The sequence below is a fragment of the Delphinapterus leucas genome, chromosome 2 (assembly GCF_059928025.1).
Source record: "Delphinapterus leucas isolate spDelLeu-1000000601 "Yukka" chromosome 2, BTC_Dleu_Yukka2, whole genome shotgun sequence".
NCBI lineage: Eukaryota > Metazoa > Chordata > Mammalia > Artiodactyla > Monodontidae > Delphinapterus > Delphinapterus leucas.
The window spans coordinates 94,022,598-94,042,565 of record NC_143130.1 but is presented as its reverse complement, the minus strand read 5'-3'; the positions used below and the strand labels follow the sequence as shown (position 1 = coordinate 94,042,565).

Genomic DNA, 19,968 nt, shown 5'->3' with positions numbered 1-19,968 from the left:
GACTGTGGTTTGAATCCCTTTTCCACACTTCTCTAGCTTTGTAATCTTGAACAAGCTGCTTAAACTTCTTTAAGCCTCAGTTTTATTTTGTTTTTCCCAAAACTATTCATTTGTCTCCACTAAAGGATAGACTTGAAAACAATTTGTAAACTATGAAACACAGTGCAAATGTTTGTTGTTGATTTTATCTGCCAGATACACTGGAATACCTACACCTGATTGTCAAAGCACCCTTTCTTCTTTATTGTGACAAATTCTTACAATTTGCCTCCTATTTTTCTAGATTTTCTATAGATTTTTTAGTACTATTGTTTTTTATAATGTTATCAATGATTGCACTGCGTAATGCTTTAGAGTTGACAGAACATTTAATGTTAATATTATTATGCATTAAATGTTAATATGGCAACCCAAGCATGTGTACTTGACTCCTTGCCTCTCCCAGTTTTCCACTGAGGCAACTCAACCAATATAAAAGAGGAAACTGGCCCCCCACAGAATTGAGTCAGACCTAATCATAAACCTGAAGATTCAAGTTTCCAAGGAGGAGATATGGTTAGTTGAAGCAGGTTACAGGGAGCATTGACTTGTGCATTGTTCTGCCATTCCTTCCTATGCTTGAGTGGCCAGTGCACCTGGGAAGAAGTTTGCCTGTTTTCTACCCTTGCTGTTTCTACTTGGGGAAAAGCCTGACAATGTCAGTAGCCATCTATCACACTTGAGGGGACACCTGTGTGCCATCCTCCTGCTCTCTGCTATCCTACTCGATTACAGCATATGCCTATACAGAATCCACTCTGCCCACAGCACCCAAGACTGTGCCAAACTGTAGGCCTCCACAGCAACCTACAGTGCTCAGCAAGACTGTCTTCTCACAGAATCACCAAAGAGAATTATCAGCATAGCCAAAGGGAATTATCTCTGCCTAAAATTTTAGGCCATTTATGATAGAGACTTTTAAAAAATATTACTTACTCTCTGAATTCATATCAGGTATAAAAACTGAACAGAAAATAATATATCCCACATCTCCAAGTGTTTAGAATTTAGACCCATGGTATGTATTTCAAAAACATGAATTGTTTCAGAATATTAAGTTAATAGTTGTTTCAGTAGTTTCACATTTTGAACTGAAAAATACTTACTGTTACCAAATCTTACAGCAAGAGGCCCACAAGTTTGAATCAAAAGATGGAAATGAATTGGATATAAACCATCATGCGGTACCTAAAAACATTCCAAAAGTTGCTGAGAATGCTGCAGGCAAGCATGAAGAACCCTCAAGCAATCATATTCCACATGGGAAAGGTATTACTATTATTTTGTGTTAATAGAAAAACTATTATTTTTCTCATTTTGAAGTGGATTATTGAATCATAAAGAATATTGTTTGATTTTACTTCCATTATGATTAGGTGTCTGTTTCAAATTTGGATCCTTTAATAGAGAAGAAAAAACAGTAAGTTTATAGAGTTACAACTATGTCCAAAGCAAGATATAAAGATATTCATTTGATATAGCCTATTGCTCTACAAACTGATTATTACATTCCTTCAAAATATTTTCAATTTATGTAATGAAAAATATAAAATTATATTTTTTGTTACTGTTACTTGGGCAGAACAAATCAAACGAGGTGGTGATGCAGGGATGCCTGGAATAGAAGAGAATGACCTTGCAAAAGCTGAAGATCTTCCCATTGGTAAGTAAAAGTTATTAGACTATTTAACTGAAGTGATCATGTTATTTTTCATGTGACTCTATTGTTTGTTTGTTTAAAAATAAATTTATTTATTTATTTTTGGCTGCATTGGGTCTTTGTTGTCACACATGGGCTTTCTCTAGTTGTGGCAAGTTGGGGCTACTCTTCATTGCAGTGCATGGACTTCTTATTGCGGTGGCTTCTCTTGTTGCAGAGCATGGGCTCTAGGCACGCAGGCTTTAGTAGTTGTGGCATGTGGGCTGAGTAGTTGTGGCTCGCGGGCTCTAGAGCGCAGGCTCAGTAGTTGTGGTGCACGGGCTTAGTTGCTCCACGGCATGTGGGATCTTCCCGGACCAGGGCTCGAACCTGTGTCCCCTGCACTGGCAGGCGGATTCTTAACCACTGCACCACCAGGGAAGCCCATCGTGTGACTATTGTTTTTCTGAGTAACACCTGAGAAAAGTCACAGATATCTGGATGATTGATATTTCCAGTTAACTAACTCAAGATATAAATGTTTTGGATATATTTTTATGAAAAATTTTGCTAAAATGTATAAAGTACTTGTTTTTGCCTTAAGAGTCAAGCATAAAGAAAAAAAGCGTCAAACATATTTGAACTTTTTCTTGATGACTCAGAGTTATTTCTCATGACAGTTATGCTATGTTAGTTACTTATGTTTACTAAAAGTATGTGTGGCTTATTTCTTTCAGGCTAAATGTTCCTAGATTGCTGTGTTGTTGATGTGCTTTAATATGGCATAGTAATACCGTTATATAGGTTTTTAGGACTTGGCGTTTCTTTTCAGTTAATCACCCGACACTTTAAATAGCTTATTCACTTTTTTCCCTTGTTTTATGGCTACTTCTGTTCAGTGTATATCTTTTTCTCCATTAATGTGTCTACTTCTTGTCCATTTCCACTTGGTCTGTATCACTGCTGCTATCCTAATCACATTCAGTTTTTTCTATTTTTCTTAGCTATCATAGGTACCCCTCCTTGCTGACTGCAATATATTATGGTGGAAAATAGGAAGAAACAGCACATCTTTGGTCCTTCTTAGCTGTTTTTGTTCCTTTTCCATCTCTGTGATCACTTCTGTGGTTATATAGCTCATTGTATGTGGCTGAAACTGCTGAGTGTCTGAGGTCCAAATGCATGAAGTATTAGTCCTTTCATTTGTATAGTTTTTTTATCTTCTCAGATTCTTTCGTATCTATTATATTCTTTTGAGTTTCCAATTCACAGTATATTCCCTTGAAATAAAGGTCGGGACAAGAGGAAGAACATGAGTTTAAAAATAAAGAGTAAGGATGAGCATGATTTGTTTATAAGGCAATGAAATTATCCAGTGATTCTTAAAGTGTGGTCCTTGGACTAGCAGTATCAGCATTACCCAGGAGCTTGTTAGAAACACTAATTCTTAGGTCCCATTCCAGACCTGCTGCATAAGAAATTCTTGAGATATAGCCCAGCAGTTTGTGTTTTAACAGGCTCTCCAGGTGATTTTGGTCTTTGCTAAAGTTTAAGAACCACTGGCTTAGATGTAAATTTAAAGAAATGTTGAAAGCAAGGACTATGTATTCTGAATTTTTGCAGTACTTACTCTAGTCCTAGGCTCACCGAGTTTTAGATTGATTTTTCTCTTTACGTTGTGCTTACTTTTTCTAACTGAATGAAAGATTCTTTAAATTCTGTAGTGCTTCACAGTTTTCAAAAGTTTCACACACATGATTTCATATAATCCCATAATAACCCCTTTTTTCCCCCCACCCTTATATCGCTCCTCCCCTCTCCCCTCTCCCCACGGGTAACCACTTGTTTGTTCTCTATATCTGTGAGTCTGCTTCTTTTTTGTTTTATTCACTAGTTTGTTGTATATTTTAGATTCCACATGTAAGTGATATCATATAGTATTTGTCTTTCTCTGACTTATTTCATGTAGCATAATTCCCTCCAAGTCCATACACGTTGATACAAATGGCAAAAGTTCACTCTTTTTTATGACTGAGTAGTATTCTGTTCTATCTCTGTACTTATATTGCCTATACCACATCTTCTTTATCCATTCATCCATTGATGGACACTTAGGTTGCTTCCATATCCTGGTAATTGTAAATAATGCTGCTAGGAACATTGGGGTATGTGTATCTTTTCAAATTAGTGGTATTTTTCTTTTGGATACTTACCCTGGAGTGGAATTGTTGGATCATATGGTAGCTCTGTTTTTAGTTTTTTGAGAAACCTCCATAGTGTTTTCCACAGTGGCTGCACCAATTTACATTCCCGCCAACAGTGTACAAGTGAATTAATTTTTTTTTATCTTTGATTTTCTGTAATTTGAAAATGATATACTGTGGAGCAGTTTTTTTGTTTAGTTTTTGTTTGTTTGTTTTGGCATTTATCCTGCTTGGTGTTCCCTGAGCTTCCTTGATCTGTAGTTTGCGGTTTGACATTAATTTGGGGAAATTCTCAGTCATTATGATTTCAAATATTTCTTCTGTTCTTTTCTCTCTTCTCCTTCTGGTATTCTCACTATGCATTTGTTACACCTTTTGTACTTGTCTTAGGTATTTGGTTCTGTTTTTTTCCAGCCTTTGTCCTCTTTGCTTTTCAGTTTTTGAGGATACTATTGATATATCCTTTAGCTCAGAGCTTCTTTCCTCAGCCTTCTCCAGCCTACTAATAAACCCATCAAAGGCACTGTTCATTTCTGTTACAGTGTTTTTGATCTCTAGTATTGCTTTTTGATTCTTTCTGGGATTTCTGTCTCTGTACTTATATTGCCTATCTATTCTTGCATGCTGTCTGCTTTATCCATTAGAGTTCTTAGCATATTAATTACAGTTTTAAATTCCTGGTCTGTGTGTGGTTCTGAAGCTTACTCTCTCTTTTCAAATTGCATTTTTCGCCTTTCAGTGTGCCTTGTAATTTTTCCTTGATACCTTAACATGATATACCAGGGAAGAGAAACTGTTGTAAATAGGTCTTTAGTAATGTGGTGGTGAGGTGTCGGGGAGGGAAAGCATTCTGTAGTCCTATGTTAGGTCCCAGGCTTTTAGCAAGCCTGTGTCTCTGGACTCTGAACTTCACAAGTGTTTCAGTTTTTTTCCTCCCCCCTTAGGTGAGACAGGGTGGCTAGAGTGGGCTGGAGTTGGGTATTTCCCTTCCCCAGGTCACTTAGACTCTGATAATGCCCTAGCAGTTTAGGCGCTGTTCAACTAGTTTCTGCGGAGGGCAGACAGAGAACTGAGTGCTTTGGTGTATTTCAAAAATGGTTCCTTTTGCCCTCCCCCTGCCCGAGCGGATGTTTCTCCGTATTTACTATGGGAACCTAGTTGAGCTCCTGGAGATAAATTTCACAGCTTTGAGGGAGCCCCCTCTGTGACTGGGTCCCCCTAGAGTTTTAACTATGAGTTGCCCATACTGAGCCTCTGGCAATTAATTAGTTACAGTTCAGGTTTTGGTACCGTCACTGCCTTCTATGGCAGTTTCTGTTCATTAGTCTCTCTTGTAAACCAAGACTCCCATATTTGCCTGTCCCTCTAATCATGGTGGTAGTAGTTTGCCCTGTGTCCTACTCTTTCTTATGGACCCAAGAAGAGTTGTTGATTTTTCAGACTGTTTAGCTTTTTTCTTGTTGTTAGGATAGAGTGGCAACTTCTGAGCTCCTTGTATGCAGAACCAGAAACCAGAAGTCTTCTGGATTAATTTTTGAACCTCTTTGAATTGTTGGTGTTTGCTTTGAGAATCATTGTTCATAACAGTTATCCTTAATTATTTAGAGAATTGTTTTGAGTATAAAAATTATTTTGATATAGTCACTGGTGAAAAGAAACTTTGAGCTGTAGAGTCTAGTTAGATGCAAACATAAAGGAGAGCCATGTTGTACCTTCGTACCTTGAGCTCTCAGTATGGTAAACATGGCAAGGTCCCAGTAAATGTGTATGGTTGAATTACCAGAATATCTTTAGCAGTGGGGCAATGGTCTCTAGAGTCAAACTGCTGGATTCAGACCCTTGGCTCTATCTTTTAACAGGCATATGATCATTTATTTGCCCTTATCCTTATCAGTGAAATAGGATAACAGTTTCAACCTCATAGGGTGGATGTGAGGTTTAAATGTAAAGCACCAAGAACAGTGTGCCTGGCATATAGCCTGTGCTATATAAATCTTAGCTGCTGTTGTTATTACCATGATTATTTTATATTATTAGAAACATATTTTTATCTCCTTGTCACTCCTTTTACTGAGTATTGTCTTTTCTCCCTGAAGTAATCTATGTCATAATTCTTAATGCCAGTACAAGTTCTGGTGTGTATGTGGAGTCCCTAATGAGGCAATAATCCCACAGAGGAAGTAGAGGGAAGAACAGTTCATCCTTGTATTTTTTTTTTCCATCCTTGTAATTTAAAAACAGACCCTTATGTGTTAATAGCAGTTTTGTTTACGATAGCCAAGACTGTACTAGAAACTATAGCAGAGCAGTGCTGAACTATCTTAAAATACAGCTCTGAAACAGTAAAGGGGTATATAGCATGCGCCTATGGTTAGCACGATGCTTCAGCTTCTCAGCTTCCAAAGCCATAGAGCTAAACCTTAATGGGTTTTGGTTTTGTTTTGTTTTTTGCGGTATGCGGGCCTCTCACTGCTGCGGCCTCTCCCGCTGTGGAGCACAGGCCCCAGACGCGTAGGCTTAGCGGCCATGGTTCACGGGCCCAGCCGCTCCACGGTATGTGGGATCCTCCCGGACCCGGGCACGAACCCATGTCCCCTGCATCGGCAGGCGGACTCTCAACCACTGCGCCACCAGGGAAGACCCTGTTTTGTTTGTTTTTAATGTTGATTTGGAGCTAGTCACAAGATTTTACAGGAGTCTTGTAGTTTAACCCATTACCTTCTTGACCTGGATATTTTAGGCACCTGTGATGTTAGGCAGTTACATATTTATATCACTAGTTTTTAAACTTTTTTAGATTCAGAAACATTCCAAACATACAGAAAAAGATAGAAAATAACATAGTGAATACTCAAGTATCCACTGCCCTTTAAAAAAAACACACAAAGATAATGTAATATTTTGCCACATTAGTTTCAGATATTTCTGTTATTGATGTTATCGTTAAAGAAATAAAACATTACTGATAAACTGAAGCCTGCCTGTGTACCCTCCAGATCTCAATCCTGTCTCTTCTTCCCCAGAGGTAACTACTGTGCAGAGATTGGTGTGTATCAATTTCCATACATGTTTTTCGACTTTTACTACACTTGTAAACATCTGTAAAACTATGAAGTATTGTTTTGTTTGCTTTCTTAAACTTTAAATAAATGATGTCATTGTTTATATGATTCTGCAACTTTTTTTCCCCTCAGTATTATGCTTTTGAGACTTACCTGCGTTATACCTGTGGCTTTTTAACAGTTATAATTATTTCACTGTATAAATATACCACAATTTATCTATTCATATATAATAAACAATTAGGCCACTTCCAGGTGTTTATTTTGTTGTTGTTATTTCAAACAAATACTACAGTGGACATTCTCATATATACTTGTGCACCTGAGAGTCTCTGGATACTTCTAGTATTTGATTAGTACATTGAGATTAAAAGGTGAGCTTGTTGCTGACTAGAGGACAGGCCTAGAGATCTAGCTGTCCCAAGTCGTAACCAGTCACTGAGGGTTGAGGAGATCAATAGCTCAACACACTGGTAGTCTGTAAACAATTCCCAGCACAGTAGTTGCAAAGCTGTGCACAAGGATATGAACTTAAAAGTAGAATTCTTACATTATAGAGTATCTTCAGCTTTACTATACTTATATCAGTTTACACTTTTGCTAGTAATATATGACAGTTTTTGTTTATCCATATCCTCAACTAATATTTGGGTTTGCTATACTTTAAACTTTTTGCCAATCTGAAATGGTACCTTAAATTTGCCTTAGTATGAGTGACGTTAAACATCTCTTCGTATGTTTATTGGCCATTTTTGTTGCCTTCTTCTGTGATTTGCCTGGTAATCATTTTTGCCTATTTTTCTATTGGATTGTTAGTATTTTCCTTATTGATTTTTAAGAGTTCCTTAATAGTATGTAATGCAAATACCTTTTCCATATCATGCATATCAACAGAGAGGAAAATCTTATTTCTTACTTGGAAACTGCTTTCTAGTTTTAAGATCTAGTTAATCTCAGTAAAAATTGCCTCTAATGGTTTACTTTGGGGAAAACCTCATAAAGTTATAAAGATTTTTATGTACCTAAGCAGTCAGAAGTTCTTTTATAATTAATAATTTATAAAGAAAAACTTTTTGGTTTTCTAAAAGTTTGCTTTTCTTTCTAGGTAGAGCTACTCTATTTATAAGATAATTAATTTCCTAGAACAGAAGATTTCTACCTTGGCCATATATTGGAATCACTGGGGAGTTAAAAAAGAAAAAAAAAAACCGATGCCTGAGTCCCACTCCAGAGATTTTTATATATTTGATCTGAGTTGCGGCTAGGGCTCTGAATGTTTAAATGCTTCTTAAGTGATTGTATTATGTAGCCAACCTAGAACACCACTGCTCTCAGAGGATTCTCTAGATCTGTACTGCCTAATATCAGTACATTAGCCGCTGGTCACATGTAGCTATTTAAATTCATTAAACTTAAATAAAACTAAAATTTCAGTTCCTTGATCAAACTTAGCCACACTTCAAGGGCTTAATAGTCACCGTGGCTACTGGCTATTGTATTGGACAGCACAGATATAGAACGTCTCCATCATTGCAAAAAGTCCTATTGGATAGTGCTGCTCTAATTGAAACTGGTAATAGGGTTTGTTTCTGGGGAAGAAGACTGAGGATAGAGATGAAAAGGGGACTTTTCATTATATAACCTTTTGAATGTTGGTTTCAAAATTTTATGAGGTAATTTTATTAAATACCTATTCAAAATTAAATTTTTTTTAAAAATTAAAGAGAGATAATTATAGCGATATTTGAGAGAAGAAAAAAGAAGATTATGTTTTAAAGAAGCAGTGTAGTTAATCTTTTTTGGGGGGGCAAAGGTTCTTTCTCTAAAGTTTAGAGCTTTTAGAGGAAAAATTATCTAAATTTATAAAAACACATTAAAATATTTTAACAAATTAAATCATTGTAAATAGACTTTTAGGCATCTTGTAAAACAGAAATTGGCAAACTACAGATTGGTTGCCTGTTTTAATAAATAGTTTTACTGAAATATTACCATGCTCATTTGTTGTGTATTGTCAGTGACTGCTTTTGTGCTAGAACAGCAGAATTGAGTATGGACTACAAGCTTAAAATATTCACTATCTAGCCCTTTAAGAAAAAGTTTTCAGGTAAAATTGGGCATTTTTTATTGTTGTTGTAGGGGAGAAATACTAGCACATTATCAAATTGTACATATTCCTGGAAACTGCTAGTAAAGGTACATAATTACATAAACTTCTAATGATACATTTGGTTTATAATTGAAAGACATTTCTTTCACTGTCATATTTTATGGGGCCACAATTTATATTGGCCACAATTAAGAAAAAAGGAATCAAAATAGCCTTGAACCAGCAAGTATCATCCAGGGAGAATAGGCTAGAATAGGACTCAGTGAGTTTGAGGGTTTAATTGGTACCTGTTTCTCTCACTTTTTAAAAACTATACTTCTAAGGTATTGTGTTTTAGTGGTTATTCTAGGGATTACTATATGCATCCTATACGTATCATGGTATACTTAGAAATAGTATCATACTACTTCATGTAAAATGTTAGAACCTTACAGAGATATAATTCCATTTACTTTGCCTCATTCTTTGTGCGGTTGTTATCATATATGGTATTTCTATATGTTAAAAATCCCAGTGTTTTCATTATTACTTTGGTTTAAAAAACCTTTTAAGGGCTTCCCTGGTGGTGCAGTGATTAAGAATCTGCCTGCCAATGCAGGGAACATGGGTTCGAGCCCTGGTCCAGGAAGATCCCACATGCCGCGGAGCAGCTAAGCCCGTGCACCACAACTACTGAGCCTGTGCTGTAGAGCCTGCGAGCCACAACTACTGAGCCCGCAAGCCACAACTACTGAAGCCCGCGTGCCTAGAGCCCGTGTTCTGCCACAGGAGAAGCCACCGCAATGAGAAACCCGTGCACCGCAACGGAGAGTAGCCCCCACTCGCCGCAACTAGAGAAAAGCCCACGTGCAGCAACAAAGACCTAGGCAACCAAAATTATGAATAAATAAATTAAAAAAAAACCTTTTAAGAAAATGGGAGAAGAAAATATTATGGTCTCTTATATTTACCACATACTTACCACTTAAACAGTGCTCATTATTCCTTCCCATGGATTCTAAGTTCTATCTTGATTATCATTTTCCCTTCAGCTTGAAGAACTTCCTTAAGCATTTCTTGAAATGCAGGTCTTCTAGCAACAAATTTTTCCAACTCTTGTTTATCTGAAAACATTTTTATTTCATACTCATTTTGAGGGATATTTTTACTGGATATAGAAATATGGTGGTTGTTTTTTTTTCTTTCAGCCCTTTAAAGACACAGTTCCATTGCCTTCTAGCCAACAATGATTCTAAGTCAACCGTTATTCTTTCTGTTGTGCTTTTGTATTAGTGTGTATTCGTTTTCTCTAACTGCTTTAAAATTTTTCTCTTTAGCTTTCATGTTTATCAGTTTGACTAAGGTGTGCCTTGGTCTCGTTTTTCTTTGTACTTATTCTGCTTGGAATTCCCTGAGTTTATTTAATCTGGGGGGTGATATTTTTCACCAAATTTGGTGAATTTTCAGCCTTTATTCAAATTCGAATATTATTTAGAAATTTTTCTGCCCTATTTTTTTCCTAAGACTCAAAGTACATGCATTGCAGACTGCTTGATATTGTCCCACATGTCACTGAAGTTTTTGTTCATTTTTTTACAATAATTTTTCTCTTTCAACTTTTTAATGTCTTTGATTTGTCTTCAAGTTCATTGACCCCTTTTTCTGCAGTGTTTAGACTGCTGTTCAGAACCCATCTAGTGTAGTTTTTCATTTCAGATGTATTTTCAGCTCTAGAATTTCCATCTGGTTCTTATTTTAGTTTCCACTTCTCTGTTGGATATCCCCATCTTTCCCTTTAAATCTTTGTGTGTGTGTGTGTGTTTGTGTGTGTAAAACAGTTGTTTACCAGTCCTTGTTTGCTAGTTTATACAAATGGATCATTTTTGAGTCTGTTGATTGCTTTTTTTCTTGATTACGGGTGGTATTGCCTATTTCTTTATATGCTTAGTAACTTTATCGTGTACTGTATGAATGGATTTTGTTGTCTTCTTTTAAAGGGTGCTGAGTTTTTTTCTTGCAGACAGTTAAATTACAGACAGTTAAATCTGTTAGGCTTGGTTTTATGCTTTGTTTGGGCAGGTCAGTGTTGATTTTGTTCTTAGTCTGAGGACATGGCCCTTAACTCTAAGGTGTGATCCCTTCTTTTAAAGTAGACTTTTAGCATTTCATTTGAATGCCCAAGATGCTCAGTGAAGATTCTGTACTGTGGGCCAGAGATCCAGTCGTGTCCAAGTGCTACATGACCTCTGTTTTTTTTGTTCAGCTCTCAGCCCTGCAGCAGGTACTCTGTGTTAGGCCCCATAGAGTCTCACCGTATGTATACACAGCCCAGGTCTTGGCCAGAGACCCAAGGGGACTATCCATGCAGATTTCTGTCCCCCATTTCACACAGCTTCTTTTTCTATAGTATTCTGTCCTACAGGTTCCAGCCACCTCAGCAGCCCAATCTGCTTCCTCTGCTCACTGAGACTGTTCATCTCATGTATATCGCTTCTTTCAAGAATTGGTCTTGTACTCTGGTTGTCCAATGCTTTATCTATTTTGTCCATATTAAAAATTGTTTAGGATGTGAGAGAGGGTAAGTCCAGTACTGGTTATTACATCATGGCTAGCATTGGAAGTCCATGTTATTCTTTTTAAATTATATAAATGGATTTTTAAGTATGAAGGAATTTTGAGTTCACAGACCAGGTCTTAGAAGCCATATGAGAACATCATTTTAATAGTCTCTATAGACATGTACCTGTATTTCTTAGAGGGCTGAGATGGCTCCACTGGTCAATATTTGAGCAGTTACAAGCATGTTACATCTGTTTATGTACGCAGAACAAAATAACATAAGAATGTTACATCATTGTTTTGTATTGAGCATTCATGCTTCTGAATGATTACTATTTTAATGGGTAATTACTGATCAGAGTTTCGTGAACTTCCAGAAACATTACTATAAGTAAACATTCATCAGGATTCCTAAGTGTGAGCAAACTGTGTAGTCAGGAGGCTCAATAAATTGGTTAGGGCTGGCAGTTTTACATTTAAATGTTTTTGTTTCCTCAACCTGAATCTTGGATTCTTTTTCATTTTAGTGATAAATGCTTAACTTTGACAACTCTAAATACTTAGTATATGTTGAACACCTACTATTTTCTAGGCATCTATCATAATCTATTAGCAAATATTCTCACTTACTCCCCACATTGATCATGCAGGGCAGATGGCATTATCCCTGTTTTTCAGACGAAGACTGAGGCTTTAAGAAATTAGGCACTAAAGTCTTACAGTTAATAAATTACAGAGCCATGATTTGAGCCCTGGTCTAACTCTAAAGCCCATGCTTTTTATTCTATCTTTTATTCTCTTAGCTGTGCAACAGAACCACGTTTGGAGCTTTTAATAAATACAGATACCTAGGTACCATCCCGATATTCAGTATGTCCGGGGTGGTATCTGTAAAACTAAAGTGTTGCCAGATTTGAGCACCACTGGTTACTAGTGCCATATTCCTTCTCCATCGTCACAGGCACTGGGTTGTGAAGCCCTGTAAGGCAGAAAACTAGGAATGTGAACATTTTAAAGATTGTAGCTGGGCTTCCCTGGTGGCGCAGTGGTTGAGAGTCCGCCTGCCGATGCAGGGGACATGGGTTCGTGCCCCGGTCTGGGAAGATCCCACATGCCGCGGAGTGGCTGGGCCCGTGAGCCATGGCCGCTGAGCCTGCGCGTCCAGAGCCTGCGCTCCGCAACGGGAGAGGCCACAACAGTGAGAAGCCCGCGTAACGCAAAAAAAAAAAAAAAAAAAAGATTGTAGCTGTCACTGAGAGTGAAAGGCAAATATACTTCTTTTTTGGTTCTCAGGATAAAGGCTGCAGCTGAGGGCTAATAGAGAAGTTGAGGAGGATTAGCCCTAAACTTCCTATTGCCTTTTGTAAGCATATCAGCCAGGTCCTCCAGAAATGACTACTTTGAATTTTTAAGTCAAGTGAGAGGTATGTCTCATCTCTACTGTCATGAGTTTCAGTTCCTCATCTGTGAAAGGGGATATCTATCTCAGATAGATTTGAGAGTGACATGAGATTATTGCCTGGTTCATACTAAGTATTCAGAAAGTGGGAGCTACTATTATTATAATTAGTACTATTACTGCTTCCTTTGGAATTACCAGTTTAGTACCAGCCCTCAGCCCCCTAACTACCTATCCTAACATTTTTTATTGTTCGTTGTCTCTAATATGGCCCCTCCTCTCCTCTCTGACTTCATTTCTATGCTTTCCCTTCACTGCTTTCTTTGCATTTCCTCAGATGTGCTGTGCATGTTCCTGTCTAAAGGCCTTTGTACTTACTGATCTCTGCCTGAATAGTCTTCCTCCACGTTTCATTCATACCTCTGCTCAAATATGTCTTCTTCAGAAATACCTCCCCTGACCAACCAACTAAAATAGAATGTCCCACTACTCTCTATCACACGTCCCTGTTTTACTTTATGCATAACATTTTCACTCTGACATTTATATTATATTCTGTACATACTTTTTTTAAAGTAGCATTTAATTAATTAATTTATTGAAGTGTGGTTGATTTACAATTTTATATTAGTTTCAAGTGTAAAGTAGCATTTTAATACAATAGAAATAAATCAAGGGCTGATTGGATCTGGTGAATATTGTTAAAAATATATTGTCTTTAACATGAAAAGATGCTCAACATCACCAATCATTAGAGAAATGCAAATCAAAACCACTATGAGTTATCACCCCACACCAGTCAGAATGGCCATCATCAAAAAGTCTACAAACAACAAACGCTGGAGAAGGTGTGGAGAAAAGGGAACCCTCCTATGCTGTTGGTGGGAATATAAATTGGTACAGCCACTATGGAGAACAGTATGGAGGTTTACCCAAAAACCAAAACTAGAGCTACCATACAATCCAGCAATCCCACTCCTGGGCACACACCCAGAGAAAAACATGGTTTGAAAGGATACATGCACCCCAGTGTTCACTGCAGCGCCGTTCACAATAGCCAAGACATGGAAGCAACCCAAATATCCACTGACAGACGAATGGACAAAGAAGATGTGGTACATACCAGTGGAATATTATTCAGCCATTAAGAAAGAAATAATACCATTTGCAGTAACATGGATGGACCCAGAGACTATCATACTAAGTGAAGCAACTCAGGCACAGAGAGACAAATATCATATATCGCTTATATGTGGAATCTGCTAGTGTTGGAGGGTCTCCTGCAGAGGTGGGGGGTCGCCGTGGCTCACCGTGAGGACAAGGAAACCGGCAGCAGAAGTTTGGGGAAGCAACCCCCAGCGTGAGCCCTCCCAGAGTCTGCCACCAGCCCTACCAAAGAGCCCAGGCAGGCTCCAGTGTTGGGTCACCCCATGTACATACTTTTAAATTTACTTGTTATATAACTTGGTCTGTTTTGTCCACCGTTGAATCTCCAGCTTTTTAGAACAGTGCTTAGCATACAGTACGCACTTAATAAGTATTGCTGAAGGTTGCCCACTCTCACCACTCTTATTCAACATAGTTTTGGAAGTTTTAGCCACAGCAATCAGAGAAGAAAAGGAAATAAAGGGAATCCAAATCGGAAAAGAAGAAGTAAAGCTGTTACTGTTTGCAGATGACATGATACTATACGTAGAGAATCCTAAAGATGCTACCACAAAACTACTAGAGCTAATCAATGAATTTGGTAAAGTAGCAGGATACAAAATTAATGCACAGAAATCTCTGGCATTCCTATACACTAATGATGAAAAATCTGAAAGTGAAATCAAGAAAACACTCCCATTTACCATTGCAACAAAAAGAATAAATATCTAGGAATAAACCTACCTAAGGAGACAAAAGACCTGTATGCAGAAAATCATAAGACACTGATGAAAGAAATTAAAGATGATACAAATAGATGGCGAGATATACCATGTTCTTGGATTGGAAGAATCAACATTGTGAAAATGACTCTACTACCCAAAGCAATCTACAGATTCAATGCAATCCCTATGAAACTACCACTGGCATTTTTCACAGAACTAGAACAAAAAATTTCACAATTTGTATGGAAACACAAAAGACCCCGAATAGCCAAAGCAATCTTGAGAACGAAAAACGGAGCTGGAGGAATCAGGCTCCCTGACTTCAGACTATACTACAAAGCTACAGTAATCAAGACAGTATGGTACTGGCACAAAAACAGAAAGATAGATCAATGGAACAGGATAGAAAGCCGAGAGATAAACCCACACACATATGGTCACCTTATCTTTGATAAAGGAGGCAGGCATGTACAGTGGAGAAAGGACAGCCTCTTCAATAAGTGGTGCTGGGAAAACTGGACAGGTACATGTAAAAGTATGAGATTAGATGACTCCCTAACACCATACACAAAAATAAGCTCAAAATGGATTAAAGACCTAAATGTAAGGCCAGACACCATCAAACTCTTAGAGGAAAACATAGGCAGAACACACTATGACGTAAATCACAGCAAGATCCTTTTTGACCCACCTCCTAGAGACATGGAAATAAAAACAAAACAAACAAATGGGACCTAATGAAACTTCAAAGCTTTTGTACTGCAAAGGAAACCATAAACAAGACCAAAAGACAACCCTCAGAATGGGAGAAAATATTTGCAAATGAAGCAACTGACAAAGGATTAATCTCCAAAATTTATAAGCAGCTCATGCAGCTCAATAACAAGAAAGCAAACAACCCAATCCAAAAATGGGCAGAAGACCTAAATAGACATTTCTCCAAAGAAGATATACAGACTGCCAACAAACACATGAAAGACATCATTAATCATTAGAGAAATGCAAATCAAAACTACAATGAGATATCGTCTCACACCAGTCAGAATGGCCATAATGGAATAAAGACACAGACCTACTAGAGAATGGACTTGAGGATATGGGGAGGGGGAAGGGTAAGCTGTGACAAAGCGAGAGAGAGGCATGGACATATATACACTACCAAATGTAAGGTAGATAGCTAGTGGGAAGCAGCCGCATAGCACAGGGAGATCAGCTTAGTGTTTTGTGACCGCCTGGAGGGGTGGGATAGGGAGGGTGGGAGGGAGGGAGACGCAAGAGGGAAGAGATATGGGAACATATGTATATGTATAACTGATTCAATTTGTTATAAAGCAGAAACTCACACACCATTGTAAAGCACTTACACTCTAATAAAGATGTAAAAAAAAATATTGCTGAAAGATTGAATTTCCATATTTGATAGCTCTCCTTTATAAAAAAGACAAAACCCAGTATCATAGTGGTAGGATAAAAGCTATGTGCTCTAGTGTATCCGGTATTTTATCTTTATGTTAAATAGGTTTCACCATTTTATGTTTGGTAATTTTACTTAATAATGACTTTATCAATGATATATATTTTAACAGCCTATTCATGATATTATCTGATAGCAGCATGCTATTCTCTGTTGACTTGTATGTTTTCCCCTGGTTCTCAGTGGTCGTCAATGGAGAGGACCTGAGTAAAGTATATCACAGATTATAAGTTTAATATCATACATAATTGTTTGCATTCTTTTCAGTGTCTTAATTCTTTCCCAGACTTCAGTTGTCTTTGAGCTCACATTTATTGTTTCTCTTAATTTGTTTAATAAGTACACATAGTCATTGACCTAGTGTTTAGTACTTCCCTGAGAACTCACTCTATCATGTAGTTACAAAAATTCTCACCATAAAATTATGTATAATAATAAATTGAAGCCCATATAAATGTTATAGGTAAGCTTATTAGTTTATTAAATGTGTTTTATCAATAAATGTGATATGTAGTCATTATAAAAGATAGTGTTGAGCTGTTTTTATTAACATATACATATATCTATGATTTTTTTTTTGTTTTTTGGCCACGCCATGTGGCTTGTGGGATCTTAGTTCCCCAACCAGGGATTGAACCTGGGCCCCCGGCAATGAAAGTGCAGAGTCCTAACCACTGGGCTGCCAGGGAATTCCCAATATACCTATGATTTTTTTAATGAAAAAAAGCAGGTTACAAGGAAGCACGTACAATATAATCTCATTTTTGTGGAGGAAAAATTAGATACTTGAATGTGTATAGAAAAAAAAGTCTGAAGAATCCTATCCAAAATCGGAGAGCAAGATTAGCAGTCTTATTTTGTGTCCAAGTCCACTAGTAATTTTCCAGATCTTCATTTGTTTTGGTACCACTAACTGTAACTGTTAATTCTGGCTCCTGGGAAAGCCTCTGTCTTGTCCTGGATATAAATAAATCACCTCTCCCCTTAGTTCAACAAAAGAAAAAGGCTGGAGTTTTTTTTAAAGGAACTTTTCTAGGAAAATAAACAAAAAAGTCACAGTGAAAGCATAGAAACCAAAGTGTTTACAGAACACACATTACTTTTTCCTAAGTAGTAAAAGTCTATCCACCAACTAGCTTAGCTGATGCAGTTTATGGCACTCTAAAGTCCTTGTGGCAATTCTTTACCCAGATCTTTCTAGCCAAACCTAGTAAGTTGGAAGTTTTGATTCAGTACTACCATTTAGGAATGCTGTAGAAGAAAATGGGATGACATAGAAAAATGTATATAAAATATTAAATAAAAAATCAGATTATAAGATAGTATATATGATGGTATCCTAATTTTGTTTATGGTATATGGTGTAATGTACAGAAAAAAACAAACAAAACAGATAATCTTGAAATGGTAGCAGTGGTTATCTTTAAGTGGTGGAATTACAGCTCATTTTAAATTTCTTTCTGGTTCTCTATTTTTGTAAATTTTTACAGAAATGTAGTAATTCACGTCAAACTTATAAGGCTCCATATTACCACAGTCACGTCCTCAGGTTCCTCCTTGGTGGATTCAACCAGCCTCAGATTGTATACTATATTTGCACTCCGTGATTGTTTGAATCCTCAGATGCAGAACCATGGATAAGGAAGACTGACAAAGGGACTTGAGCATGAGGGTGGGGTCGGGTGTCCTGGAGCCAGTCCCCCATGGATGTCAAGGCTTGACTGTATAGTTTCTGCTACAGACATGCCGTGTTTTATTGTGCTTAGCTTTACAGTACTTCACAGATCGTGTTTTTTTACAAATTGTAGGTTTGTGGCAATCCTTTGTCAAGCAAATCTATCAGTGCCATTTTCCCAACAACATTTGCTCTTTTCATTGTCTCTGTGTCACATTTCAGTAATTCTTGCAATATTTCAAACCTTCCACCAACAAAAAGATTACGACTTGCTAAAGGCTCAGGTAATGTTTAGTATTTTTTAACAATGAAGTATTTTTAAATTAAGTTGTGTACGCATTGATTTTTAGGCATAATTTTACTGTACACTTAATAGACTACTGTATAGTGTAAACATAACTTTTATATGCACTGGGAAACCAAAAAAATGCATGCAACTCGCTTTATCGTGATATTCACTTTATTGCAGTGGTCTAGAACTGAACCTGCAATACAAAGGTATGCCTGTATATCAGTTCTAAACTCCTCTGGATGTTTTATAAAGGCTCTTTCTTTTTTTTTTTTTTTTTTTTGGCTGCACCACATGGCATGTGGGATCTTAGTTGCCCAACCAGGGATCGAACCCATATATAAAGGCTCTTTTTAATCCAGCTTTTTCTACCTATATAAATCTTCATAGTTTTGCCTCTGAATAGTCACCTTGTTCTTGGGCAGGAGGCATTATTAAATAAAGCTAAGAACATGTATGATCACTTCCTGTTTAGTATTGAAAGTACCCTCTCTTGTCTTTTGGTTTATATAGTACTGGAGCCAGCTAGGGTCCAACAGTGATCCACAAGTTTGTACATTGTGACTGACTTCTCTTTCCAGTATATCTATCAGATGCTTAGTTGTCCTCAGAGTCTGTTAGCAAATCAAAATGGTGTTAAACCTGGGAAAGTACTGCTCTTTAAAGATGTTAGCTGATTGTTGTTATTTAGCTGTCTTACGTGCAGTGGTGGGTGTTGGGCATTGCAGCTGGCAATACGAACAAGGAAATGGGGGAACACAGTAAGATATAGAAAACCTCAACTTTCTGTAAATTTGAATGGGTTGCTTTCTTAGAGTGAATTTTAAACTTCTTGGGTCCTTAAGTTTAGAAATCTATATAATAATAAATGAAATACAGTCACCGAAATAAACTTTGAGGATTATAAAAATAACCCAAGTATACTAGTTAGGACTGACGAGGCTGTTATGTACTAACAAATAATCCCCAAATTGCAATTGCTTAAAGCAATAAAGTTTCATTTATTGTTCACATTACAGACTGATGCAGGTTGCATGATTCTCTTTGCAGCTCTCTCTAAGCAGTGTCCTCTTCCATTATTTGATGCCAGTATCTTCATATGTAGCCTCCTAATTTGTGACAGAAGGGAAGAGAGATTGTAGGTGATTTGCACAGAAGATTTTATTGGCATAGTTGGAAGTGGCTCATTCTGTTTCACTTACATTCTGTTTCACTTACATTCTTATGGTTAGAACCCAGTTTCGTGGCACATAAAAGTAAGGAAGGCTTATCTTCCTCTGTGCCTAGGAAAAATATAATGAAATGGGGTCACAAAGCATCGTGTCTGCCACACCAAAGTTTTAGAAGAATAAAATGTGCCACTAACCATATCTTATAGATGGGCTCTCTATTTTTTTTTCTCTTTATCTGTTTGCCTTCTCTCTAGTTTCCTTCTTGCTCTCTGCCTTTCTGTCACATTAAGCTGCCCAAGGTTGCAGTGGAGTGAGTGAAAAATGATCTCTTTCCCTATTGCCTTTATTTCTTAAGGGAGAAGAAAGTTCCAACTCTAAGTAAGTACATCTTGGCTAGTAAAGCTTTTTGTACAAAACTTAAAAATTCCCTTTTCAGGAACACTCTTGCACTGCTGGTGGGAATGTAAGTTGATACAGCCACTATAGAAAACAGTAT

General features: G+C 37.3%; 1 protein-coding gene across 3 annotated transcripts in view; it reads left to right on the top strand.

Moving 5' to 3' along the window:
• Positions 1-19,968, top strand: part of GOLM2 (golgi membrane protein 2) — a 111,727-nt gene that overhangs the window by 55,280 nt on the left and 36,479 nt on the right. For all 3 annotated transcript variants that reach the window (XM_089907288.1, XM_089907287.1, XM_089907289.1), the window contains exons 5-6: positions 1,164-1,308; positions 1,622-1,702. In XM_089907288.1, coding sequence (XP_089763414.1) covers positions 1,164-1,308; positions 1,622-1,702 — 226 coding nt within the window. The remainder of the gene's footprint in view (positions 1-1,163; positions 1,309-1,621; positions 1,703-19,968) is intronic.